Genomic DNA, 23286 nt, shown 5'->3' with positions numbered 1-23286 from the left:
TAGTTCCTCAATAACTGGATAGCCAAGTTTGCCCATGCCTGATCTATGGCGACGTTTCTCAACATTTTATTAGTATGTACCCCTTTTAAAACCCTGTAATCGCCAAGTACCCCCTAGCATAGTAAACATTATCGCAAGTACCCCTTGACAAATGTATGTATGGATCATATTACATGATAATTGGTTCTAAACAATTTCCAAGCATTTCCTATTGCTTTTATTTAGCTAAAATACTAATTTGGTGTTTAAATGGGATTTATCATTTTCTAAAACTCTAAATTTGTTATTCTTGGTTAAGTATAGCAAGTCTGAGTACCCCCTGGAACCATCAGAAGTACCCCCTGGGGTACGCGTACCACACGTTGAGAACCTAGGATCTATGGTGATGTCACCCTGCAGTGACTGGCCTTCCTTTATTCACAGCCATACTGAGGATCTTTCAGATGAAGTCTGTCTACTAAAACAGAGCCTAGTAGCCATGTTTGGGCAGACAGTCTGCTAATTCTATGGGGCATTAGCAGATGTAATTTTAATATCTATGGGTGTCTTGATGATTGCACATATAGTTCACTCTGTGGAGTGCAAGCTATTCTGTAACTGCAAGTTAATATTCATATTTATCTACTGAAAAAAAACAAAAACAAAAAACTTTGCAGTCAATGAATATGGTACATCTTGCATACCAAAGAGTGACCAGTAGCAGCAGCCAGACAGGTGAGTGGAGCAATCTTGCACACACAGCCCCAGCCACAAGGGCTGTGGTGTTCATAAATCTGGCCTGTAGATGGCACTGTTCTGTCTAATAAGATTATCTAGAGACTTGTGGATCCTTTGTTCCTGTTACGCCATGGCTAGAAACACAGATTGAAGGTGCTGCTTATGTAGAGTTTAGGTCAGTGGTCCTCAAACTAAGGCCCGCGGGCCGAATGTGGCCCCCTGAGGCTTTTTTACCGGCACCCCACACACATAAAATGTATTATAGATAGCCAGCTACATATTTAAATATAGGTGGTACGCATAGAGAATGAAGCCAGAGATCAGTAATTTGCTGGTTTCCAATCAAACTCCACATCAGGTGACACTGTTGTCCAATTGGACTGCAGGTTGTCACCTTGGTATGCTTCACTGTCTGGCCTTCCAAGACTTCTACATCTCATTTTATGCATGTTCCGGCCCCCCAGCAGTCTGAAGTATGTTGACGCGGCCCTCGACCCAAAACGTTTGGGGACCCCTGGTTTAGGTGAATAAACCTAGTTTCCGTTATTCTGTCTCTCTGACTACTGAACACAACAAGGGTTTCTAGGCTTTAAGCCAATGATCATGCTGTGCAATAATAGCACAATCATAAAAACTCCAGATTTTTAGCAACCATTAACATTGTACCATGTACCCCAGGGAAGGCCAGCAGATTACTTCCTTCAGAGAGGAGGAATTTTTCAATCAATCCAAGCCTGGTCTAATCACCATCCTGAGATATCCACAGTAAGGGCTGGTTCAGACGGACTTTTGGAGGCGTCGCGTTCATTGGCATCACGGCGGCAATGCGTTCAGGCTTTCAGCAGCGTTCGGATGCGGTCGCTTTTTTTCTTCCCCTAGGGGGACATTACCCGTCGTGGTTAACCGCCCCTGGAAGCTACATGTAGCTTCCAGGGGCTCCTTGAACGCCAGGGAAAAAAAAAATAAAATAAATAAATAAAAAAAAATCGGGACCCAAACGCCGCGTTCGTGCAAACGCGCGTGAAAGCTTGGTACAAACGCTCCCATTCACTTGAATGGGAGCGTTTAACGCCAAGCCCCGAACGCTAGCGGTAAATGCTCTGCAAGCTTCTGTCTGAACCAGCCCTAAACAAAGCCCTAGTGACAGCAGATAATTAAATAAGGATTGGCTGTAGCAGCTTACTGAACTCTTCCTTAATTACAGTTCTGACATTCACAATTCCATGTTAGAGAAATGCTATTTTCACAGATTCAACTCAGCTGCATTATATTTGAATGCAAATGCATTTTAAACACTATGCAAATATGTACAATGCATTACACATAATATACCAGTTCAGAGGCTTTAAAGCAAAGGTGACATATATTCCCTTCCCACAATAGTGTGCGGCGATAGCTATCCAGGGCTTGGCTCCGCATTGTGTTCAGACTAAGGCTGCTCCTTTAACTCACTGCTTCAGTCATACTTTGTAAATAGTGGACTTTTGAAAGTATAACTAGGAGAACTGGCTAGATGTGCTTTCTAAATTTAGAAATTAAGATAAAGTTGTAACTGGACCCCTACAAGATTTTTTTCACATAATATAGCCAGGCAATGTGCATTTTTTTTAAAGGGAAATACATATGGCAATCTCCATATACCTCTTGCTTCAGGTTCCCTTTAACAGCGACTCAGATTAAACATTAAAAAGATTTTATACATACCTGGGACTTCCTCTAGCCCCATCAGCTCCGATTGCTCCCACGCCGCCGCCCTCCGCTGCCCGCAGCTTTGGGAGCCGGGTCCAGTCACTGACGTCAGTTGCGGCCAGCTACGCAGGAGAAGTGCGCCCTCTACGTATCTCTCCAGCGGCTGCTGGAGAGATACACAAACAGCGCACTGACGTCAGTGACTGGACCCTGTTCCCGAAGCTGCGGGCAGCGGAGGACGGCGGCGTGGGAGCAATCGGAGCTGATGGGGCTAGAGGAAGTCCCAGGTATGTATAAAATCTTTAATGCTGAAGCTCTGGTACACTAAAAGCATCAGTTATTACACCAGCTTCAAAACAGCAGGTGTATTCTGGAAGTACAAAGTGCAATATACAGTCAACATTTGAATTCTCGTTAGCAAGTTCAAACACTTTCCGTTTTCTTTCTGTAGTACTAGTTTCTTAAATGACTCCTAAACTGAGAGGGATATGGAGGCTGCCATATTCAATTATTTTTAAACAATTCCAGTTGCCCTGCTGATCCTCTGCCTCTCATACTTTTAGCCATAGACCCTGAACAAGCATGCAAATCAGATGTTTCTGACTGAAGTCTGACATGCTTGTTGTAGGTGTATGATCCAGATACTACTGCAGCCAACAAGATCAGTAGGACTGCCAGGTAACTGGAATTGATAAGGAAATAAATATGGTGGCCTCCATATCCCAGTTTAGGTGTCCTTTAAAGTGAACTTTTAGTAAAGCTGGAAAATAGAAATTAAGCATGGTTAAAAAAAAATATATGTATCGAGAAACAATAAGCACAACTAGGAATTGTAGGCCCCAACACTAGGAACACTGCAGCTATCATGTCCTCCCAGTCTGACAGCAATCACACATACAGAGCGGACAGATTAAAGTGCCAATTGTACAGTGACATGTGACATGTCCTGCAGTGGAGTTACAGGATTGCCATACTTTTCAAATGGTGAATTCAGGGGACATACTGCCGTACCCAGCACAGCCCATATGCAATTCACTTTTCCTCCTAGGTGATATTCTCACAACTTTTTATAAAAGTCATTTTAAGCCACCGGCAAGCAAGAAAATACTCAAAATAAATTTGATAGTACTTTTTCACCAACATTTTGGTACTATTTAAAATTGTAAGATGCTGAATAGTTTAAGGGGAAGATGAGAATTATCTCTTGGGAGATAACTCAGGTGAAAGAGTTAATTGCATATGGGCCCAGGTTCTGTAAGCACCAACGGATAGCTGATACCACTTCACAGAGACCGTGACACAAATGACCCCCCCAATTCACCAGATCTTACACTGGCCCCACCCACATCACTGTATTCATAACAATCATAGAATCCAATACAGACCACCAAAGCCAAGTTTCCAAAGACAGACACAGTATGAGAGGTGTATTTAGGCAAGAAGCCACCTATTTAGGCAGGAAAGCTTTGTTTTCCTGCAATGTTACAGGTTTGCTTTAATGTTGTCAAGTCTCTTTGATTGTGGTGGCATGCACTTTCACATTTACAGTAGCAAAAGCCTGCTGTAGGTCCTGTGGTGACATTTTAGGGGTTGTGGAGTCTTTTAGTATCTGGAGTTCTTGCTCTATGGGTGAACTTGATTGGACGGCTAGACCTGGGCACACTGCAGTTATTTTTAAGGTCCTTCACATTTAAGGGCAGTATGGTGAAAACAATTGAGAGAAGACATGCTTTATCACCACACATACAAGAAAACTGCTCACTTTTTATCCCATGCTGCTTACCAGTGACATACCAAAACTTTCAGCTATATCAGTGCTTACTTTGGGAGTTTTAATGTCTGCATGATTTCTCTGTCTAGGAAAGTGTTTGAGAAAACACAATCCGTGAAATGCTTCTTGTAATCTTGTTTTACCGGTGAGTCCAAGATGTCTTCCAGCACAGGAATGTCAATAAGCTGTAGAAGTCGTACCATGACCTGCTGTTTCCACACATTTTCAACATCTTAAGAATACAAAAATAAACAAATTATGAAGTTCTATAAATACCACATATTGTGTACTGTACAAATCTACTGTCAGAAAATGGAACTTTAAACCACTGATAAACTGACATTTTCTTGTCAAATTCTCGGTTCCTATTTCCAATAAGAAAGAAGCCGGGCCGGGATCTAGATGTTATATGTTGTACTGGGTCACTTTGCAATGTATGGTGTTTATACAGTGATGTGAAAAAACAATTTGCCCCCTTCCTGATTTCTTATTCTTTTGCATGTTTGTCACACTTAAATGTTTCTGCTCATCAAAAACCGTTAACTATTAGTCAAAGATAACATAATTGAACACAAAATTCAGTTTTAAATGATGGTTTTTATTATTTAGTGAGAAAAAAAAAACCTCAAAACCTACACGGCCCTGTGTGAAAAAGAAATTGCCCCCTGAACCTAATAACAGGTTGGGCCACCCTTAGCAGCAATAACTGCAATCAAGCGTTTGCAATAACTTGCAATGAGTCTTTTACAGCGCTCTGGAGGAATTTTGGCCCACTCATCTTTGCAGAATTGTTGTAATTCAGCTTTGAGGGTTTTCTAGCATGAACCGCCTTTTTAAGGTCATGCCACAACATCTCAATAGGATTCAGCTCAGGACTTTGACTAGGCCACTCCACCCAAGATCGCTTCAGCTTGAGTTGACGAACAGATGGCCGGACATTCTCCTTCAGGATTTTGTGGCAGACAGTAGAATTCATGGTTCCATCTATCACAGCAAGCCTTTCAGGTTCTGAAGCAGCAAAACAACCCCAGACCATCACACTACCACCACCATATTTTACTGTTGGTATGATGTTCTTTTGCTGAAATGCTGTGTTACTTCTACGCCAGATGTAACGGGACACGCACCTTCCAAAAAGTTCAACTTTTGTCTCGTCGGTCCACAAGGTATTTTCCAAAAAGTCTTGGCAATCATTGAGATGTTTTTTAGCAAAATTGAGACGAGCCTTAATGTTCTTTTTGCTTAAAAGTGGTTTGCGCCTTGGATATCTGCCATGCAGGCCGTTTTTGCCCAGTCTCCTTCTTATGGTGCAGTTGTGAACACTGAACTTAATTGAGGCAAGTGAGGCCTGCAGTTCTTTAGATGTTGTCCTGGGGTCTTTTGTGGCCTATCAGATGAGTTTTCTCTGCACTTTTGGGGTAATTTTGGTCGGCCGGCCACTCCTGGGAAGGTTCATCACTGGTCCATGTTTTTGCCATTTGTGGATAATGGCTCTCAGTGTGTGGTTCGCTGGAGTCCCAAAGCTTTAGAAATGGCTTTATAACCTTTACCAGACTGATAGATCTCAATTACTTTTGTTCTCATTTGTTCCTGAATTTCTTTGGATCTTGGCATGATGTCTATCTTTTGAGGTACTTTTGGTCTACTTCTCTGTCAGATAGCTCCTATTTAAGAGATTTCTTGATTGAAGCAGGTGTGGCAGTAATCAGGCCTGGGGGTTACTACAGAAACTGAACTCAGGTGTGATAAACCACAGTTATGTTATTTTTTTTAACAAGGGGTCAATCACTTTTTCACACAGGGCCATGTAGATTTGGAGTTTTTTGTCTCACTAAATAATAAAAACCATCATTTAAAACTGCATTTTGTGTTGAATTATGTTATCTTTGACTAATAGTTAAAGGTTATTGATGAGCAGAAACATTTAAGTGTCACAAACATGCAAAAGAATAAGAAATCAGGACGGGGGCAAATAGTTTTTCACATCACTGTGTCATATAATCAAAATATTGTATTTCCTTGTATTGCTTATTTTTCTTTTCTAATAAACCTGACATGTTAACCAAAAGAAAAAGAATATCTGGTGAACAGGGATCATCATATCAATACTATTTTCAGCTCAAAACTGGTAGTTAAAATACTCGTTTTGTAAGCCGACGTGGAAATAGGATATGGCAGTCAGTGGGATATGCTACAGAATCCCTACTTCTGATCCTAAGATACAAATTTAATGGTCAAAACATTAGTTCCTGGAACATATTCTCCTTTATATCATTTAGACATCTCTAACCTCATCTACAGCAATATTTCAAAATTACATGACTTGCAAAATCTGGGCTATTATTGCTAGTGTTCATAACAGCACACTATTACCCAAGAGTGTTTTGTGGTTCCTGCACCATTCCAGCTTGCTTTCAGAAGTATTACATAGACTGGAGGCTGCACCTAGAGTCATAGCTCTTATTTGCAGAACTATAAGTAGCTGATAAAATGCCAGGTGTATCTCACCTTTTTGTGTAGGGATACTGGTCTGCGTAGGGAGCTCAGAGTTCATGTATGCATTCGGATGATCACAAATGCAATTAAGGAGATCATTTAGTTTCTCATTGGCAGGATCCAAGGCGGAAGGATTGCTTATTGTTACAACACGTCCTGTCCTGTATTGGCAAAAAGAAGAACGCAACATGTATAAATGAGAACACATGATTGCTGGATACATGGTATCTCGTTTAACCTTAACCTACTACAGTGATTAATGGCTTTTACAGATACAAATAATGGGGAATATAAATCTTACTTTGTGTCACTGCTAGGATCTGGCTATACAAATATTAGGTTACACACTATAGAAGGTTCACTAACCTCCTCTCAAGCCATAGTTCTTTTTAAAAATAGGTCTTAATGATGAATTGATTATTACACTTTCCATCAGAGATCCATAGAGCAAACCACCTCAATTTTGCAGGATACGCTGAGGCCTCTTTTCACATGGGAGTCTGATAGTGGTGAATTCACCATCTGTCAGTTGCTTTCGTGCATGGGCCCGGCACTTGCTAGCAGTCAGCAGGGGCAATGGAGGGGCAGCTACCCCTATGTAGTCACATCTGATTGCGGCATGTTGCTTTTTTGCTGCCAGGTAACACCACAAATCATGCACTCGTGGCTGGCAGCTGGGAAGATGAACTTCAACAAGCAACTGGAAGAAGATGCAAAAGTAAAGTATCAATGCAGCATCAGACAAATACAGTCGGTTGCAAAAGTATTCGGCCCCCTTGAAGTTTTTCTCATTTTGCCACATTACTGCCACAAAAATGTATCAATTTTATTGGAATGCCACGTGAAAGATCAATACAAAGTTGTGTACATATGAGAAGTGGAACGAAAATCATACATCATTCCAAACATTTTTTACAAATAAATAACTGCAAAGTGGGGTGTGCGTAATCATTCGGCCCCCTGAGTCAATACTTTGTAGAGCCACCTTTTGCTACAATTACAGCTGCCAGTCTTTTAGGGTACGTCTCTACCAGCTTTGCACATCTAGAGACTGAAATCCGTGCCCATTCTTCTTTGCAAAACTGCTCCAGCTCAGTCAGATTAGATGGACAGCGTTTGTGAACAGCAGTTTTCAGATCTTGCCACAGATTCTCGATTGGATTTAGATCTGGACGGTGACTGGGCCATTCTAACATATAGATATGTTTTGTTTTAAACCATTCCATTGTTGCCCTGGCTTTAGGTTTAGGGTCATTGTCCTGCTGGAAGGTGAACCTCCGCCCTAGTCTCAAGTCTTTTGCAGTCTCCAAGAGGTTTTCTTCCAAGATTGCCCTGTATTTGGCTCCATCCATCTTCCCATCAACTCAGACCAGCTTCCCTGTCCCTTCTGAAGAGAAGCACCCCCAGAGCATGATGCTGCCACCACCATATTTGACAGTGGGGATGGTGTGTTCAGAGTGATGTGCAGTGTTAGTTTTCTGCCACACATAGCGTTTTGCATTTTGGCCAAAAAGTTCCATTTTGGTCTCATCTGACCAAAGCATCTTCTCCAACATGGTTGCTGTGTCCCCCACATGGCTTGTGGCAAACTGCAAACGGGACTTCTTATGCTTTCTGTTAACAATGCCTTTCTTCTTGCCACTCTTCCATAAAGGCCAACTTTGTACAGTGCATGACTAATAGTTGTCCTATGGACAGAGTCTCCCACCTGAGCTGTAGATCTCTGCAGCTCATCCAGTCACCATGGGCCTCTTGACTGCATTTCTGTTCAGCGCTCTCCCTGTTCGGCCTGTGAGTTTAGGTGGATGGCCTTGTCTTGGTAGGTGTACAGTTGTACATATAGAGACAGATAGCGTGCATCTTCCGTCTTAAGCATGTAGATTTATTGTCAGTGTTGTACATCAAAATTGAATTCTGTGCATTGCATATTCCATAACTGCATACAAAGTTTGTAAAGTATTGCGCATATATAGTACCTTGCGGTTCCTTGTGAGGGCCTGTCAGCGTGGGAGGTGGGAGTGAGGGACTGATGTGGGCCTAGCGACGGCCGTTTCGCGTCCTCCTGGACGCTTGGTCACGCCGTGTTCCACTGCAAGCCTGCGCCGTCTCGCCACTGCATACATACGGGGAAACCCCGCCTCCACAGTGGCGTCACAGCGCCGGCCGTGATTGGGGCTCAAGTTTCCACCAATGGGAGAGCCGGAGGAGTTACACCATGCGTACGGTGCCCGGCAAGGGACAATGCACGCGGACGGACTGTCGCATAAACACACGTCATTAATGACGCGTGTCATGCGGCTCACCTCCAGCGCATGCGTAAATCACACGTACCACTGGAGAGCTCGCGCACTGGATGAAATATCACCAGTAGAGAGCGCCAACGCTGTAAGTCCCTTCATTAGCCGGCACATCGCAAACGTCTGGCACATATATTTCTGTCACCATTGGGCAGACACCCCTAGCTCATCCACCGGTGGAAAAATAAAATAAAATTAGTGATAGTGCATAATGTGACACACCATTAAAATTAATTACTGGGACTGAGAAGCAGGATATTTACAATTACATTTGTTATTTCTTCGGACAGTTGTATCTACTCATGTGGCCTTTAACCTCAAACAGACACAAAAGTATGGAATAGAAAAGGGACAGGGGAAAAAATATATATGCCGGCCATCACTGGCCGTCTCAGACATGTATGTAAATTATACTCAAGTATAAACCATTGGATACATATATACTGACTGAACAATCATATATAACACTTGTCAGCAGCATACTCATGCCTAACACTAACAATTGGTACTGACCTCGGCATAAAATCTGCAACACCCCATTTCCTTACAAATCGGTACCCCAATTTGTGTCGCTCGACCCGGAGTTTAAGGATCCAAAGTGCTTGCAAGCTCCACCTTATCATTAAGGCCTAATGGGCCCAGGGCTTCGGTTTGTAAAATCAACCAGGTCTCCCTTCTCAACAATAACCTGTCTCTGTTACCACCCCGTCTTGCCTTATCTACTCTCTCCAAACCCGCAAATTTTAAACCCTTGGTATCTCCTTGATGGTGTTCTTTCATATGGGCAATGAAACGGGCACAACCCCTACCACTTTTAACCGATCCTAGATGTTCCCCTACCCGTTCTTTTAGTGGACGCGTGGTTTGCCCTATGTAGAACCGTTTACAAGGGCAAAAGAGGACGTAGACCACATACTTGGTTTGGCACGTGATTAGGTCCTTAACCATCAGACATTCCTTCCCTACTTGTACATATCTCTGAGAAATCATGCGAGGGCAGAACTTACAATGTCCACATCGGTGATTGCCTTTTAGCATACCTTTACTCAACCATGTATCTTTCCTAGGGGAAATAAACTCACTGTGGGTAAGCATGTCCCCAAGTGTTGGTGCCCTCCTAAAGGCCACTCTCGGGGGGCCTCCCACAATCTGTTTTAGGGACTCATCTCTCTCTATCAGCGACCAATTAGTAAAGATGGCTTTTCTAACCGTGTCGGCCATAGGTGTATAGTCAAAGGTGAAGGTCATGCGATCCTGCATAGACCTGGACTTATTCCTGGGTGTCAGTAGCTCCCGTCTGGGTTGGCGTTTAGCCCTTCCATATGCCTCCTCTAACAAACTGGCATCATATCCCCTATCGGTCAGGCGTTTGGTGAGATCTGCTGCCTGCATTTCATATTGCATTTCATCAGTATTATTCCTCCTCAGCCTCAAGTATTGGCCATATGGAATGGCTTTTATAACATGTTGCGGGTGAAAACTTTTAGCGTGGAGGAGGGAATTGGTTGCCGTAGGCTTTCTATATCCCTCGCAACACAAAACTCCATTCTTGACCATAATTCGTAGGTCAAGGAAGGTCACCTCTGTATCGCTTTTCTCAGCGGTGAACTCCATGTTAATTGTGTTGCTGTTGATATACTGCAGAAAGCCATCGAACTGTTCGTCCGTTCCCGACCACACCACCAGGACGTCGTCCACGTACCTCGACCATTGTCTGATGTGCCCACGGAATGGATTACTGTCCGAGAGCACAGCAGACTCCTCCCACGCCCCCAGAAAGAGGTTCGCAAAGGAGCATGCCACAGGGGTCCCCATGGCCGTACCCGCTGTCTGATGGTACCAGTGTCCATCAAACAGGAAGGCATTGTGCTTTAATACAAAGCCCAGGCATTCACAGACGAAGTCTATGTATTCGTCGTCTCTGTCTGTGCGAGTCAGAAAATGTCTGACAGCCTCAATCCCCAAATCCTGGGGGATACGGCTGTACAGACTGACCACGTCGATAGTGGCCAGTCTGTCACCGGGGACCCATGTGGCACGCTCCACCATCTGCAGAACCTCCAACGTATCCCTCAAATAAGAGGGCACCCCCTTAAGGAGGGGGCGCAGGAGATGGTCGAGATACCTGGACAGCCTCTCAGTGAGAGACCCACAGCCAGAGACAATGGGACGTCCCGGCGGTGCGGTCACGGATTTATGCATTTTTGGTATGTGGTACCATACCGGACGGCGCGGACAGAGAGGAAGCAAATCACGGGCTAGTTTTTGTGAAAGATATCCTCGCTCCGCACCTCTGCGTAGCAGAGTGCGCAACTTGTTTTGGTATTTAGGAGTTGGATCTCCCTGGAGCGGACAATATGTGGCTATGTCACTCAGTTGCCTTTCGGCTTCATTTTTATACTGAGTTGCTGACATGATAACCAGGTTTCCACCCTTGTCCGCTCCCCTTATCACCAAGTCCTTGTTTTGCTTCAGCCACTTGAGGGCCTCTCTCTCCGCGCCGCCCAGATTCGGCACCGCAGTTTGATAAATCTCCGCCTTAATGTCTTTCATCACCCTATCAAAAAAATGATCTATACTCGATCCCGGTGTGACAGGGAAAGGCTGTATAGACTTGCAGGCCCTGAAATCACCACTGCTACCCAGGCTAAGAGCCTCTGGCCTCCCAAAGTCCGTCCACACTTGGTGGCCCCCATCTGCCCACAGTTCTTCCATCATCTGACTAAGCTCCTCATCCGTGGGGTCCCACTGAACCAGCGGGCTGAACCCCAAGGTATCAGTGTTGTTCCCCTGCGTCATATGGGGAGACTGAGCTGAAAACAAGAGTTGAGAGAACCCCTCTACTGGTCCACTGGCAGTTTCGGGTATACACCCCTGCTGACCAGTACTCAGACCTGTTGTCACTGGGGCTTTACTTGGATCAATGGGTTCTTTGTTAAACCTCTGGCATATCACGATCTTTCTTGTGGACTTGTAAAGGTCTATTGTGAAGGCCACTATGTCGAAGTTCCTCGTTGGACAGAAGTTCAAACCTCTAGATAAAAGGGAAATGCAAGCTGGAGGGATCTCCATCCCGGAAATGTTCATGACTTGCAAGCCATCAGTGGCTACATTCCCTTCCGCTTCTTGCTGCTTGGTTTCGTGCTCTCTCTCCCTTCCCAATGCACATTCTTGGATTTTATTTCTACGTTTCCATCCTCGTCCTCGTCTGGTTCTACGTCTAAAGGGCCAGATTCTCCTTGGGCTGCTGTTTCGGCACCCTGGCTCCTTTCCTCTTTGTTGTTTACATCTTTAGGACCCTTAGGAGGTTTTTTCTGTGGTCTCTTTTTAGGATACTTTTTTGTTTTTTTAGGGTTATTGGATTGCTCGTTTTCGCTGTCGGAACCAGAATCAGTGGTCCAATAGCCTTTGCCCTTCGGATTTTTCACCAGGGATTGTGGGCCCCAATTAAAGATCCTTCCCCTATCGAAGTCTTCCTTGTCACGGAAGAATTTCTTTAACTTTCTTGCCTTAATCTCATCTTGTATTTTACTCACTTTATCTTCAATTTTGGTGCTCGTTAACTCATACTTGTCTTGCGTAACGGAGTCCTTGTAGCGTTGCTTCGTTTCACTGAGGTCGTCCGACACTTTGTTGTATTCTACTGTGGTGCGAGCCAGCACTATGTTCTGTAGGCGCTTTGCAAGATCTAAATGCGCTTCAGTCCATTCTTCTACAAATTCCTTATCATCTCGGTATTCCGATGGTTCCCAATATCGTCTAAAACCCCGTGCCACGATTCCATCTCTCCTATATCGTTTTAAAGTAGTGACGGTCCAGAATAACTTTGTTTCCTGCTCACTCAGTCTTCCCAGTTTGAGCTCCAAAACCCTTGCTCCCACCTCCTTGTTGGCCACCGTGGATATGGACAAATTGGAGAAAAAGTTGGTTAAATCTTCCCGTCCTACCGCCACCTTCTCGCCCACAAATGACAAAGAATCGATATCTATCTCGTCAAGGTCATCTTCACTGGACACCCTCTCAACCTCGTTCTCGTTTCTATGCATCATGGAGGTGCTCAACGCCGATTGTGTCGAAGAAAGACAAGCCATAGCGTTATGTAGAAGGAAACAGGATGGCGTGGCACTTCTCCTTTAAGGGGTGCGTTGCTTCCAGTCTTGGTGCGAGCGAGGCGTGCCCAAGGTGGTCAATATAATGGCTGACAGGCTATACTTTCATATGCTTGTAGACAGTTGCTTATACAAGACGTGTGCTCCGCTCCACAACTTGGAAAGAAGAGGTTTGAACATTATACATATAGAGACAGATAGCGTGCATCTTCCGTCTTAAGCATGTAGATTTATTGTCAGTGTTGTACATCAAAATTGAATTCTGTGCATTGCATATTCCATAACTGCATACAAAGTTTGTAAAGTATTGCGCATATATAGTACCTTGCGGTTCCTTGTGAGGGTCTGTCAGCGTGGGAGGTGGGAGTGAGGGACTGATGTGGGCCTAGCGACGGCCGTTTCGCGTCCTCCTGGACGCTTGGTCACGCCGTGTTCCACTGCAAGCCTGCGCCGTCTCGCCACTGCATACATACGGGGAAACCCCGCCTCCACAGTGGCGTCACAGCGCCGGCCGTGATTGGGGCTCAAGTTTCCACCAATGGGAGAGCCGGAGGAGTTACACCATGCGTACGGTGCCCGGCAAGGGACAATGCACGCGGACGGACTGTCGCATAAACACACGTCATTAATGACGCGTGTCATGCGGCTCACCTCCAGCGCATGCGTAAATCACACGTACCACTGGAGAGCTCGCGCACTGGATGAAATATCACCAGTAGAGAGCGCCAACGCTGTAAGTCCCTTCATTAGCCGGCACATCGCAAACGTCTGGCACATATATTTCTGTCACCATTGGGCAGACACCCCTAGCTCATCCACCGGTGGAAAAATAAAATAAAATTAGTGATAGTGCATAATGTGACACACCATTAAAATTAATTACTGGGACTGAGAAGCAGGATATTTACAATTACATTTGTTATTTCTTCGGACAGTTGTATCTACTCATGTGGCCTTTAACCTCAAACAGACACAAAAGTATGGAATAGAAAAGGGACAGGGGAAAAAATATATATGCCGGCCATCACTGGCCGTCTCAGACATGTATGTAAATTATACTCAAGTATAAACCATTGGATACATATATACTGACTGAACAATCATATATAACACTTGTCAGCAGCATACTCATGCCTAACACTAACAATTGGTACTGACCTCGGCATAAAATCTGCAACACCCCATTTCCTTACAAATCGGTACCCCAATTTGTGTCGCTCGACCCGGAGTTTAAGGATCCAAAGTGCTTGCAAGCTCCACCTTATCATTAAGGCCTAATGGGCCCAGGGCTTCGGTTTGTAAAATCAACCAGGTCTCCCTTCTCAACAATAACCTGTCTCTGTTACCACCCCGTCTTGCCTTATCTACTCTCTCCAAACCCGCAAATTTTAAACCCTTGGTATCTCCTTGATGGTGTTCTTTCATATGGGCAATGAAACGGGCACAACCCCTACCACTTTTAACCGATCCTAGATGTTCCCCTACCCGTTCTTTTAGTGGACGCGTGGTTTGCCCTATGTAGAACCGTTTACAAGGGCAAAAGAGGACGTAGACCACATACTTGGTTTGGCACGTGATTAGGTCCTTAACCATCAGACATTCCTTCCCTACTTGTACATATCTCTGAGAAATCATGCGAGGGCAGAACTTACAATGTCCACATCGGTGATTGCCTTTTAGCATACCTTTACTCAACCATGTATCTTTCCTAGGGGAAATAAACTCACTGTGGGTAAGCATGTCCCCAAGTGTTGGTGCCCTCCTAAAGGCCACTCTCGGGGGGCCTCCCACAATCTGTTTTAGGGACTCATCTCTCTCTATCAGCGACCAATTAGTAAAGATGGCTTTTCTAACCGTGTCGGCCATAGGTGTATAGTCAAAGGTGAAGGTCATGCGATCCTGCATAGACCTGGACTTATTCCTGGGTGTCAGTAGCTCCCGTCTGGGTTGGCGTTTAGCCCTTCCATATGCCTCCTCTAACAAACTGGCATCATATCCCCTATCGGTCAGGCGTTTGGTGAGATCTGCTGCCTGCATTTCATATTGCATTTCATCAGTATTATTCCTCCTCAGCCTCAAGTATTGGCCATATGGAATGGCTTTTATAACATGTTGCGGGTGAAAACTTTTAGCGTGGAGGAGGGAATTGGTTGCCGTAGGCTTTCTATATCCCTCGCAACACAAAACTCCATTCTTGACCATAATTCGTAGGTCAAGGAAGGTCACCTCTGTATCGCTTTTCTCAGCGGTGAACTCCATGTTAATTGTGTTGCTGTTGATATACTGCAGAAAGCCATCGAACTGTTCGTCCGTTCCCGACCACACCACCAGGACGTCGTCCACGTACCTCGACCATTGTCTGATGTGCCCACGGAATGGATTACTGTCCGAGAGCACAGCAGACTCCTCCCACGCCCCCAGAAAGAGGTTCGCAAAGGAGCATGCCACAGGGGTCCCCATGGCCGTACCCGCTGTCTGATGGTACCAGTGTCCATCAAACAGGAAGGCATTGTGCTTTAATACAAAGCCCAGGCCTTCCTGTTTGATGGACACTGGTACCATCAGACAGCGGGTACGGCCATGGGGACCCCTGTGGCATGCTCCTTTGCGAACCTCTTTCTGGGGGCGTGGGAGGAGTCTGCTGTGCTCTCGGACAGTAATCCATTCCGTGGGCACATCAGACAATGGTCGAGGTACGTGGACGACGTCCTGGTGGTGTGGTCGGGAACGGACGAACAGTTCGATGGCTTTCTGCAGTATATCAACAGCAACACAATTAACATGGAGTTCACCGCTGAGAAAAGCGATACAGAGGTGACCTTCCTTGACCTACGAATTATGGTCAAGAATGGAGTTTTGTGTTGCGAGGGATATAGAAAGCCTACGGCAACCAATTCCCTCCTCCACGCTAAAAGTTTTCACCCGCAACATGTTATAAAAGCCATTCCATATGGCCAATACTTGAGGCTGAGGAGGAATAATACTGATGAAATGCAATATGAAATGCAGGCAGCAGATCTCACCAAACGCCTGACCGATAGGGGATATGATGCCAGTTTGTTAGAGGAGGCATATGGAAGGGCTAAACGCCAACCCAGACGGGAGCTACTGACACCCAGGAATAAGTCCAGGTCTATGCAGGATCGCATGACCTTCACCTTTGACTATACACCTATGGCCGACACGGTTAGAAAAGCCATCTTTACTAATTGGTCGCTGATAGAGAGAGATGAGTCCCTAAAACAGATTGTGGGAGGCCCCCCGAGAGTGGCCTTTAGGAGGGCACCAACACTTGGGGACATGCTTACCCACAGTGAGTTTATTTCCCCTAGGAAAGATACATGGTTGAGTAAAGGTATGCTAAAAGGCAATCACCGATGTGGACATTGTAAGTTCTGCCCTCGCATGATTTCTCAGAGATATGTACAAGTAGGGAAGGAATGTCTGATGGTTAAGGACCTAATCACGTGCCAAACCAAGTATGTGGTCTACGTCCTCTTTTGCCCTTGTAAACGGTTCTACATAGGGCAAACCACGCGTCCACTAAAAGAACGGGTAGGGGAACATCTAGGATCGGTTAAAAGTGGTAGGGGTTGTGCCCGTTTCATTGCCCATATGAAAGAACACCATCAAGGAGATACCAAGGGTTTAAAATTTGCGGGTTTGGAGAGAGTAGATAAGGCAAGACGGGGTGGTAACAGAGACAGGTTATTGTTGAGAAGGGAGACCTGGTTGATTTTACAAACCGAAGCCCTGGGCCCATTAGGCCTTAATGATAAGGTGGAGCTTGCAAGCACTTTGGATCCTTAAACTCCGGGTCGAGCGACACAAATTGGGGTACCGATTTGTAAGGAAATGGGGTGTTGCAGATTTTATGCCGAGGTCAGTACCAATTGTTAGTGTTAGGCATGAGTATGCTGCTGACAAGTGTTATATATGATTGTTCAGTCAGTATATATGTATCCAATGGTTTATACTTGAGTATAATTTACATACATGTCTGAGACGGCCAGTGATGGCCGGCATATATATTTTTTCCCCTGTCCCTTTTCTATTCCATACTTTTGTGTCTGTTTGAGGTTAAAGGCCACATGAGTAGATACAACTGTCCGAAGAAATAACAAATGTAATTGTAAATATCCTGCTTCTCAGTCCCAGTAATTAATTTTAATGGTGTGTCACATTATGCACTATCACTAATTTTATTTTATTTTTCCACCGGTGGATGAGCTAGGGGTGTCTGCCCAATGGTGACAGAAATATATGTGCCAGACGTTTGCGATGTGCCGGCTAATGAAGGGACTTACAGCGTTGGCGCTCTCTACTGGTGATATTTCATCCAGTGCGCGAGCTCTCCAGTGGTACGTGTGATTTACGCATGCGCTGGAGGTGAGCCGCATGACACGCGTCATTAATGACGTGTGTTTATGCGACAGTCCGTCCGCGTGCATTGTCCCTTGCCGGGCACCGTACGCATGGTGTAACTCCTCCGGCTCTCCCATTGGTGGAAACTTGAGCCCCAATCACGGCCGGCGCTGTGACGCCACTGTGGAGGCGGGGTTTCCCCGTATGTATGCAGTGGCGAGACGGCGCAGGCTTGCAGTGGAACACGGCGTGACCAAGCGTCCAGGAGGACGCGAAACGGCCGTCGCTAGGCCCACATCAGTCCCTCACTCCCACCTCCCACGCTGACAGGCCCTCACAAGGAACCGCAAGGTACTATATATGCGCAATACTTTACAAACTTTGTATGCAGTTATGGAATATGCAATGCACAGAATTCAATTTTGATGTACAACACTGACAATAAATCTACATGCTTAAGACGGAAGATGCACGCTATCTGTCTCTATATGTATAATGTTCAAACCTCTTCTTTCCAAGTTGTGGAGCGGAGCACACGTCTTGTATAAGCAACTGTCTACAAGCATATGAAAGTATAGCCTGTCAGCCATTATATTGACCACCTTGGGCACGCCTCGCTCGCACCAAGACTGGAAGCAACGCACCCCTTAAAGGAGAGGTGTACAGTTGTGCCAGTTGTGTACAGTTTCTTCCATTTCTGAATGATCACTTGAACAGTGCTCCGTGGGATGTTCAAGGCTTTGGAAATCTTTTTGTAGCCTAATCCTGCTTTAAATTTCTCAATAACTTGATCCCTGACCTGTCTGGTGTGTTCTTTGGACTTCATGGTGTTGTTGCTCCCAATATTCTCTTAGACAACCTCTGAGGCCCTCACAGAGCTGCTGTATTTGTACTGACAGAGTACACACAGGTGCACTCTATTTAGTCATTAGCACTCATCAGGAAATGTCTATAGGCAACTGACTGCACTCAGATCAAAGGGGGCCGAATAATTATGCACACACCACTTTGCAGTTATTTATTTGTAAAAAATGTTTGGAATCATGTATGATTTTCGTTCCACTTCTCATGTGTACATCACTTTGTGTTGGTCTTTCATGTGGAATTCCAATCAAATTGATTTAGGTTTGTGGCAGTAATATGACAAAATGTGGAAAACTTCAAGGAGGCCGGATACTTTTGCAAGCCACTGTATATTCCACTCAGACTATCCTCTATAATAAAATACCCGTGTCCCTCCCGTCCTCTCCTGTGCCTGTGCATTTGTGCTACTGTGCATGTGTGGCACGCGGGAGGACATCGGAGAGCATGAGGATGGGTGCAGATGAGCGTTCGAGGTGGGGAGCGCGGCTTGCAGCATGGGCAAGGTGGTGGTGAAGGGGGGGGGGGGGGGGGGAATAAGCCCTAGCACCCGTTTTCAACAGGTGGGCTTATGCGCCTAGTGTTCAATAATAGCACAAGTAATGAGTTAATCATACTAGAAAAACATTATTGGCTGCATAAATTACACACCAACCCATAGAGTGTAGCCATTGTAAGGTAAACCCCATAAAATAGTAGCATTCATATTATAGGTGCTTGTACTTGAGAGCGCTCCCAAGCTGCTAAGGCCACATGGCCAAACACACACATGAGGCAGAAGCTACCTTCCCACAAGTGGTTCTAGATGCTGGGGAGGTGACAGAGAAGGGATAATATGGTTAATATTCTGGTGACTTACTTTATTAATTTTTCAGCATTAAGTTCTGTTAAGATGTTAGCAATAAGTTTTTTTAGAAGCTATTTTTTATGCCATTTCTTTAAGAAGATTACTACAAGTTTCACACAGCTTCTAGATACACAGCTATTGATACAGATGAGACTATTTTTGATCTTATTCTTCATAACACAACTGTTATATTCTTTTTTGAATGTACTTAGAAGATTGATGATCGCTTGGCTATAAAGCCTTGATGAGATGGACTACTGTTAGAAGGAAACACTACTTGGAACTGTTCATATATTGTATATATGCTGTATGATAAGCAAATACAATGTTTTATATAAAATCAAATACTGAGTGCTTTGATTCATTTCAAGGTATACCGTCAATCTATAATTACTGTTATAGAGGGTTCAGACCCCACTATGCCGGATCTATATGATAGCAACGCTTTAAGGGCTGGTCCTTTACTGAGTTAGCAATCATGAAAAAGGCAAGAACCGCTCTGGTTTTTGACACCCCACTCACCAACAATGTATACAAGAAACTGGCCAGCACAGGTTATCTCGTATTTGCATAGAGGTAGAGGTATAAATACTCACGTAAGAGAGTCTTGAGGGGATTTCACCCAGCACTCGTTTGGATGTATTATTAAGAACGGCAGAAGATGCTTGTGTTGTGTGAAGAAAATGTAATACTGACTGGGTCCCAGTTCACCGCAAAAATCGTTTTGTAATGATTTGCAGTAGAGATTCCCAGCATGCGCCTACTGATTGTCTATTTATGCCTAGTGATTTTGGAGCATTTGCAATTAGCAATTTTATAGTTCTTGGGGCAAAACAGGAAGTACACTTTGACCTGGAAGTGAGCAGCTTTTGGCAAAAACAAAATTGTTCTGTTCAACGACTTTTCAAGCGATAGTAAAATTTCGCTATACTTTACATTCAGGCGTAATCGCCTCCAAAATGCTGCAGGGCCTGCATTTGCGCAAAAGAAACAAAACAAAAAAAACCGAAAAAAACACATTATGTGAACTAGCCCATAGAAAGATATTAGCCAAGCGCTTTTTTCAAAAACACTAGCTCTTTTGAAAGTGCTCTTGGTGTGAACCAGCCCTCAAGAATATTTTGGACTACAGTATTACACATGGTTATATTGCTGTTGTGCTGCATTCCAAAGAATAGTACATCAACGATAGGTACAAGGAAGTATACGTCTGCAGATTTGTGCATCTGGGATCTGCTCATACAGTTACAAGCTTTCACATAGGAGGCCAAAATGAGTGCTTTCCAGGCAGTTCAGCCTCCTGGCTGCCGGTCACAATCGCCTTTCGGGCACAATTAAAATGCAGCTAAATGACCGCCTATGTAACACTACTCATGTTAGCCTTTGGTACACGGCAGTGTTACCTGATGGCAACATAAAGCATGTTGGGTCTTAGCACAGACGTGAATACATGGAGGTGGGGGGCTCTCTACCGCCCGTGCCAAGCACTAGAAAGTGACTGGCAGTTGCATTGGAGGAGGTGAAAGGAAATTCACCCCCTTCAGCCACCTGGAACACACAAGGTGCACTATGTCAGTGTTTGCCGATCACCAGCAAACGCCAAAGTACTTTGCCAGTGAATCCCAATGGGGGGTGGTCCCACTAGCAGTTTTGCAAAGCGCTGCTTGAAGCAGTGTGGTAGCGATCCAGGAGCTGTCACATCAGTAGCCAAATCACTCTAAATGTCTAGCAACAGCTCAGCTAGAATACCTATAAAAAGGCAAAAAAAAAAAAAAAAAAATTTCTCTTGTTCTTTTGCCAGAATTATGCAATTAAAATGAGCAAAAACCAACATAAATAATCCATACATTTGGACTTTGTACACATATGGTGCGATGACTAATATTTGCCTTAGGTGATAATGCAAAATCAGTAACCAAAGACAAGCCATTATGGATTAGTAGTCTGACTGTAAAAAGCTCAAAGCTGTTAACGTGTACCTGAACTCTTGCACAGGACACAAGGAAAAAAACGTAACAGAAATGCACCCTGTATGTATTTAAAGAGACTCTGAAGCGACTTTTAAAACAGCTTTTTAGCTTATATTCTACATGGGCATGTTTGCCCCTGCTAAAACGCCGCTCTCCCGCGGCAGAACGAGGGGTCTTTACCCACCCTGCAAAACCCACGACCAGCTTGGTCGTAGATTTTGCTGCTCCTGGAGGCAGAGCTTTCGGCTGTAGCTCTGCCTCCATGCGAGTCTATCAGCGGCGGATCTCCGCCTCTCCCCGCCCCTCTCAGTGAAGGAAGACAGAGGGGCGGGGAGAGGCGGTGATCAGTGCTGATAGACGCACTGAGAGGCAGGGCTGCGGCCATTAGCCCTGCCTCAAGCAGGAAGCGATCCCCGGGCACTACGGAGGGGAGGGGATTTGGGGGGTAAAGACCCCTCGTTCTGCCGCGGGAGAGTGGCGTTTTAGCCCATGTAGAATAAGGTAAAAAGCGGTTTTAAAAGTTGCTTCAGAGTCTCTTTAACTAGTTGGCGACCGCCCCACGTCAACGGGCGTGGCTGTAGCCCCAGGACCGCCTAACGCCAATTGGCGTCAAGTCTTGGGGCTGCAGTTTGAGATCGGAGATTGGCTTCAATTCATCAAGCATTACCGCATTCGGTAATGCTGAAAACAGCTGACTTTACGGAGCACTTAGTAAAATGTTAATTCATCAAAGCAGTTACCGCATGAGAAGCAGACATTCCGGTGCAGAGAGATAAATTACCGACTTGTTAGGTGATTACCTCAACACATGTCAGTAAAAGGTCAGCAAATGTTAATTCATCAAGCTCACAGCATTCGATAACATGTGCGGTGTTTATCTCCAGCTCTCCCCTGTCGATAAGGAGCTTGGAATGCCTTCTCCGTGTGTGACAGGACCATAGAAACCTCCCCTGTCCCCTGCAAGTGATGCTGATAGGTGGCCAGGCTTCTCGGGTGGAACAGACCCCCCCCAGGCAGCCAGGGGAGAGAAAAGAATTAAAGTTATTTTCCAGGCACTATTCTTCGGTAGTGTAACCCCTTGAGTGCCTGTTTAAATATGCAGGGATGCAAGTGGGAGCTCGTGGCAAAATGACCTAAGCAGGGAATGTGTAATGTTTCTCAGCAGTTCATCTAAGCTGTGGCAAGTAAATAGAAACTTAAGACTAATGAGACAGATTCAGCAAGAGCAGAGGCAGCACAACAAATATAAAAGGCACATGTATAGGGATGTCGGTGCTGCCTCTTTCCTATTGTAATGCCCTCACTGCACGGACCTTTTCGGTAACTTACCGAACATCTACCACATGTGTGAAAATATTGATGAATTAGCACAGTGAAGTGTAAAATACCGAATGCGATATTTTAAGGACTGGGATTTTGTTATAAAACACCCTTTGATGAATTGAAGCCATTGTGCGCAAGCTGTGCGCGCATCTCCTGCTCGGGGGGTGGAGCTCCGCCCCACCTTCAATCTCCGACCGGGGATCAGACCCCACCCAATTACTGTGTTTCCCCGAAAATAAGACACTGTCTTATATTAATTTGTCTTTCAAAATTTGTGCTAGGTCTTATTTTCGGGGAGGTCTTAAATTCTATGATGGTAGCCAGATAGATTTTCCCTACCCGCCCACTACCTTTACCTCCCCTGCTCTTGCTGCTGTCCTCCTGTTAAAGTCCAGAAGCCTCTCCTGATTGATTATGCCTGTCATTATTAACACCGTCTGCCCGCCCACTTGCTTGCCCACCCACTCCCTTTACCTCCCCTGCTCTTGCTGCTGTCCCCTTGTTGAAGTCCGGAATCCTCTGCTGATTATGCCTGTCATTAATCACACCGCAGATTAGCGGTGACTCGTGGTGAAAGAAGCTACAGGAATGTATCAGGTAACAGCGCCGACAGGAAGTTAACAGAGATCACTTCCTGTATAGGGCGGCGCTGTTACCTGATACATTCCTGTAGCTGCTTTCACCGCGAGTCACCGCTAATCTGCGGTGTGATTAATGACAGGCATAATCAGCAGAGGATTCCGGACTTTAACGAGGGGACAGCAGCAAGAGCAGGGGAGGTAAAGGGAGCAGGCGGGCAAGCGAGCAGGAGCCGCTCTGCCACTAGGTTTTATATTAGGGG

The 23286-nt window shown here is 45.1% G+C and overlaps 1 protein-coding gene across 1 annotated transcript in view; it reads right to left on the bottom strand.

Annotated features, from left to right (window-relative positions):
- DEPDC4 (DEP domain containing 4) overlaps positions 1 to 23286 on the bottom strand; it is a 41688-nt gene that overhangs the window by 8038 nt on the left and 10364 nt on the right. The window contains exons 3-4 of the mRNA XM_068272811.1: positions 6686 to 6834; positions 4229 to 4409 (exon numbers count right to left, since the gene is read on the bottom strand). Coding sequence (XP_068128912.1) covers positions 4229 to 4409; positions 6686 to 6834 — 330 coding nt within the window. The remainder of the gene's footprint in view (positions 1 to 4228; positions 4410 to 6685; positions 6835 to 23286) is intronic.

The sequence above is a fragment of the Hyperolius riggenbachi genome, chromosome 3, assembly GCF_040937935.1.
Source record: "Hyperolius riggenbachi isolate aHypRig1 chromosome 3, aHypRig1.pri, whole genome shotgun sequence".
In the NCBI taxonomy this organism is placed as follows: domain Eukaryota; kingdom Metazoa; phylum Chordata; class Amphibia; order Anura; family Hyperoliidae; genus Hyperolius; species Hyperolius riggenbachi.
This window is presented reverse-complemented; position numbering and strand designations above follow the sequence as displayed.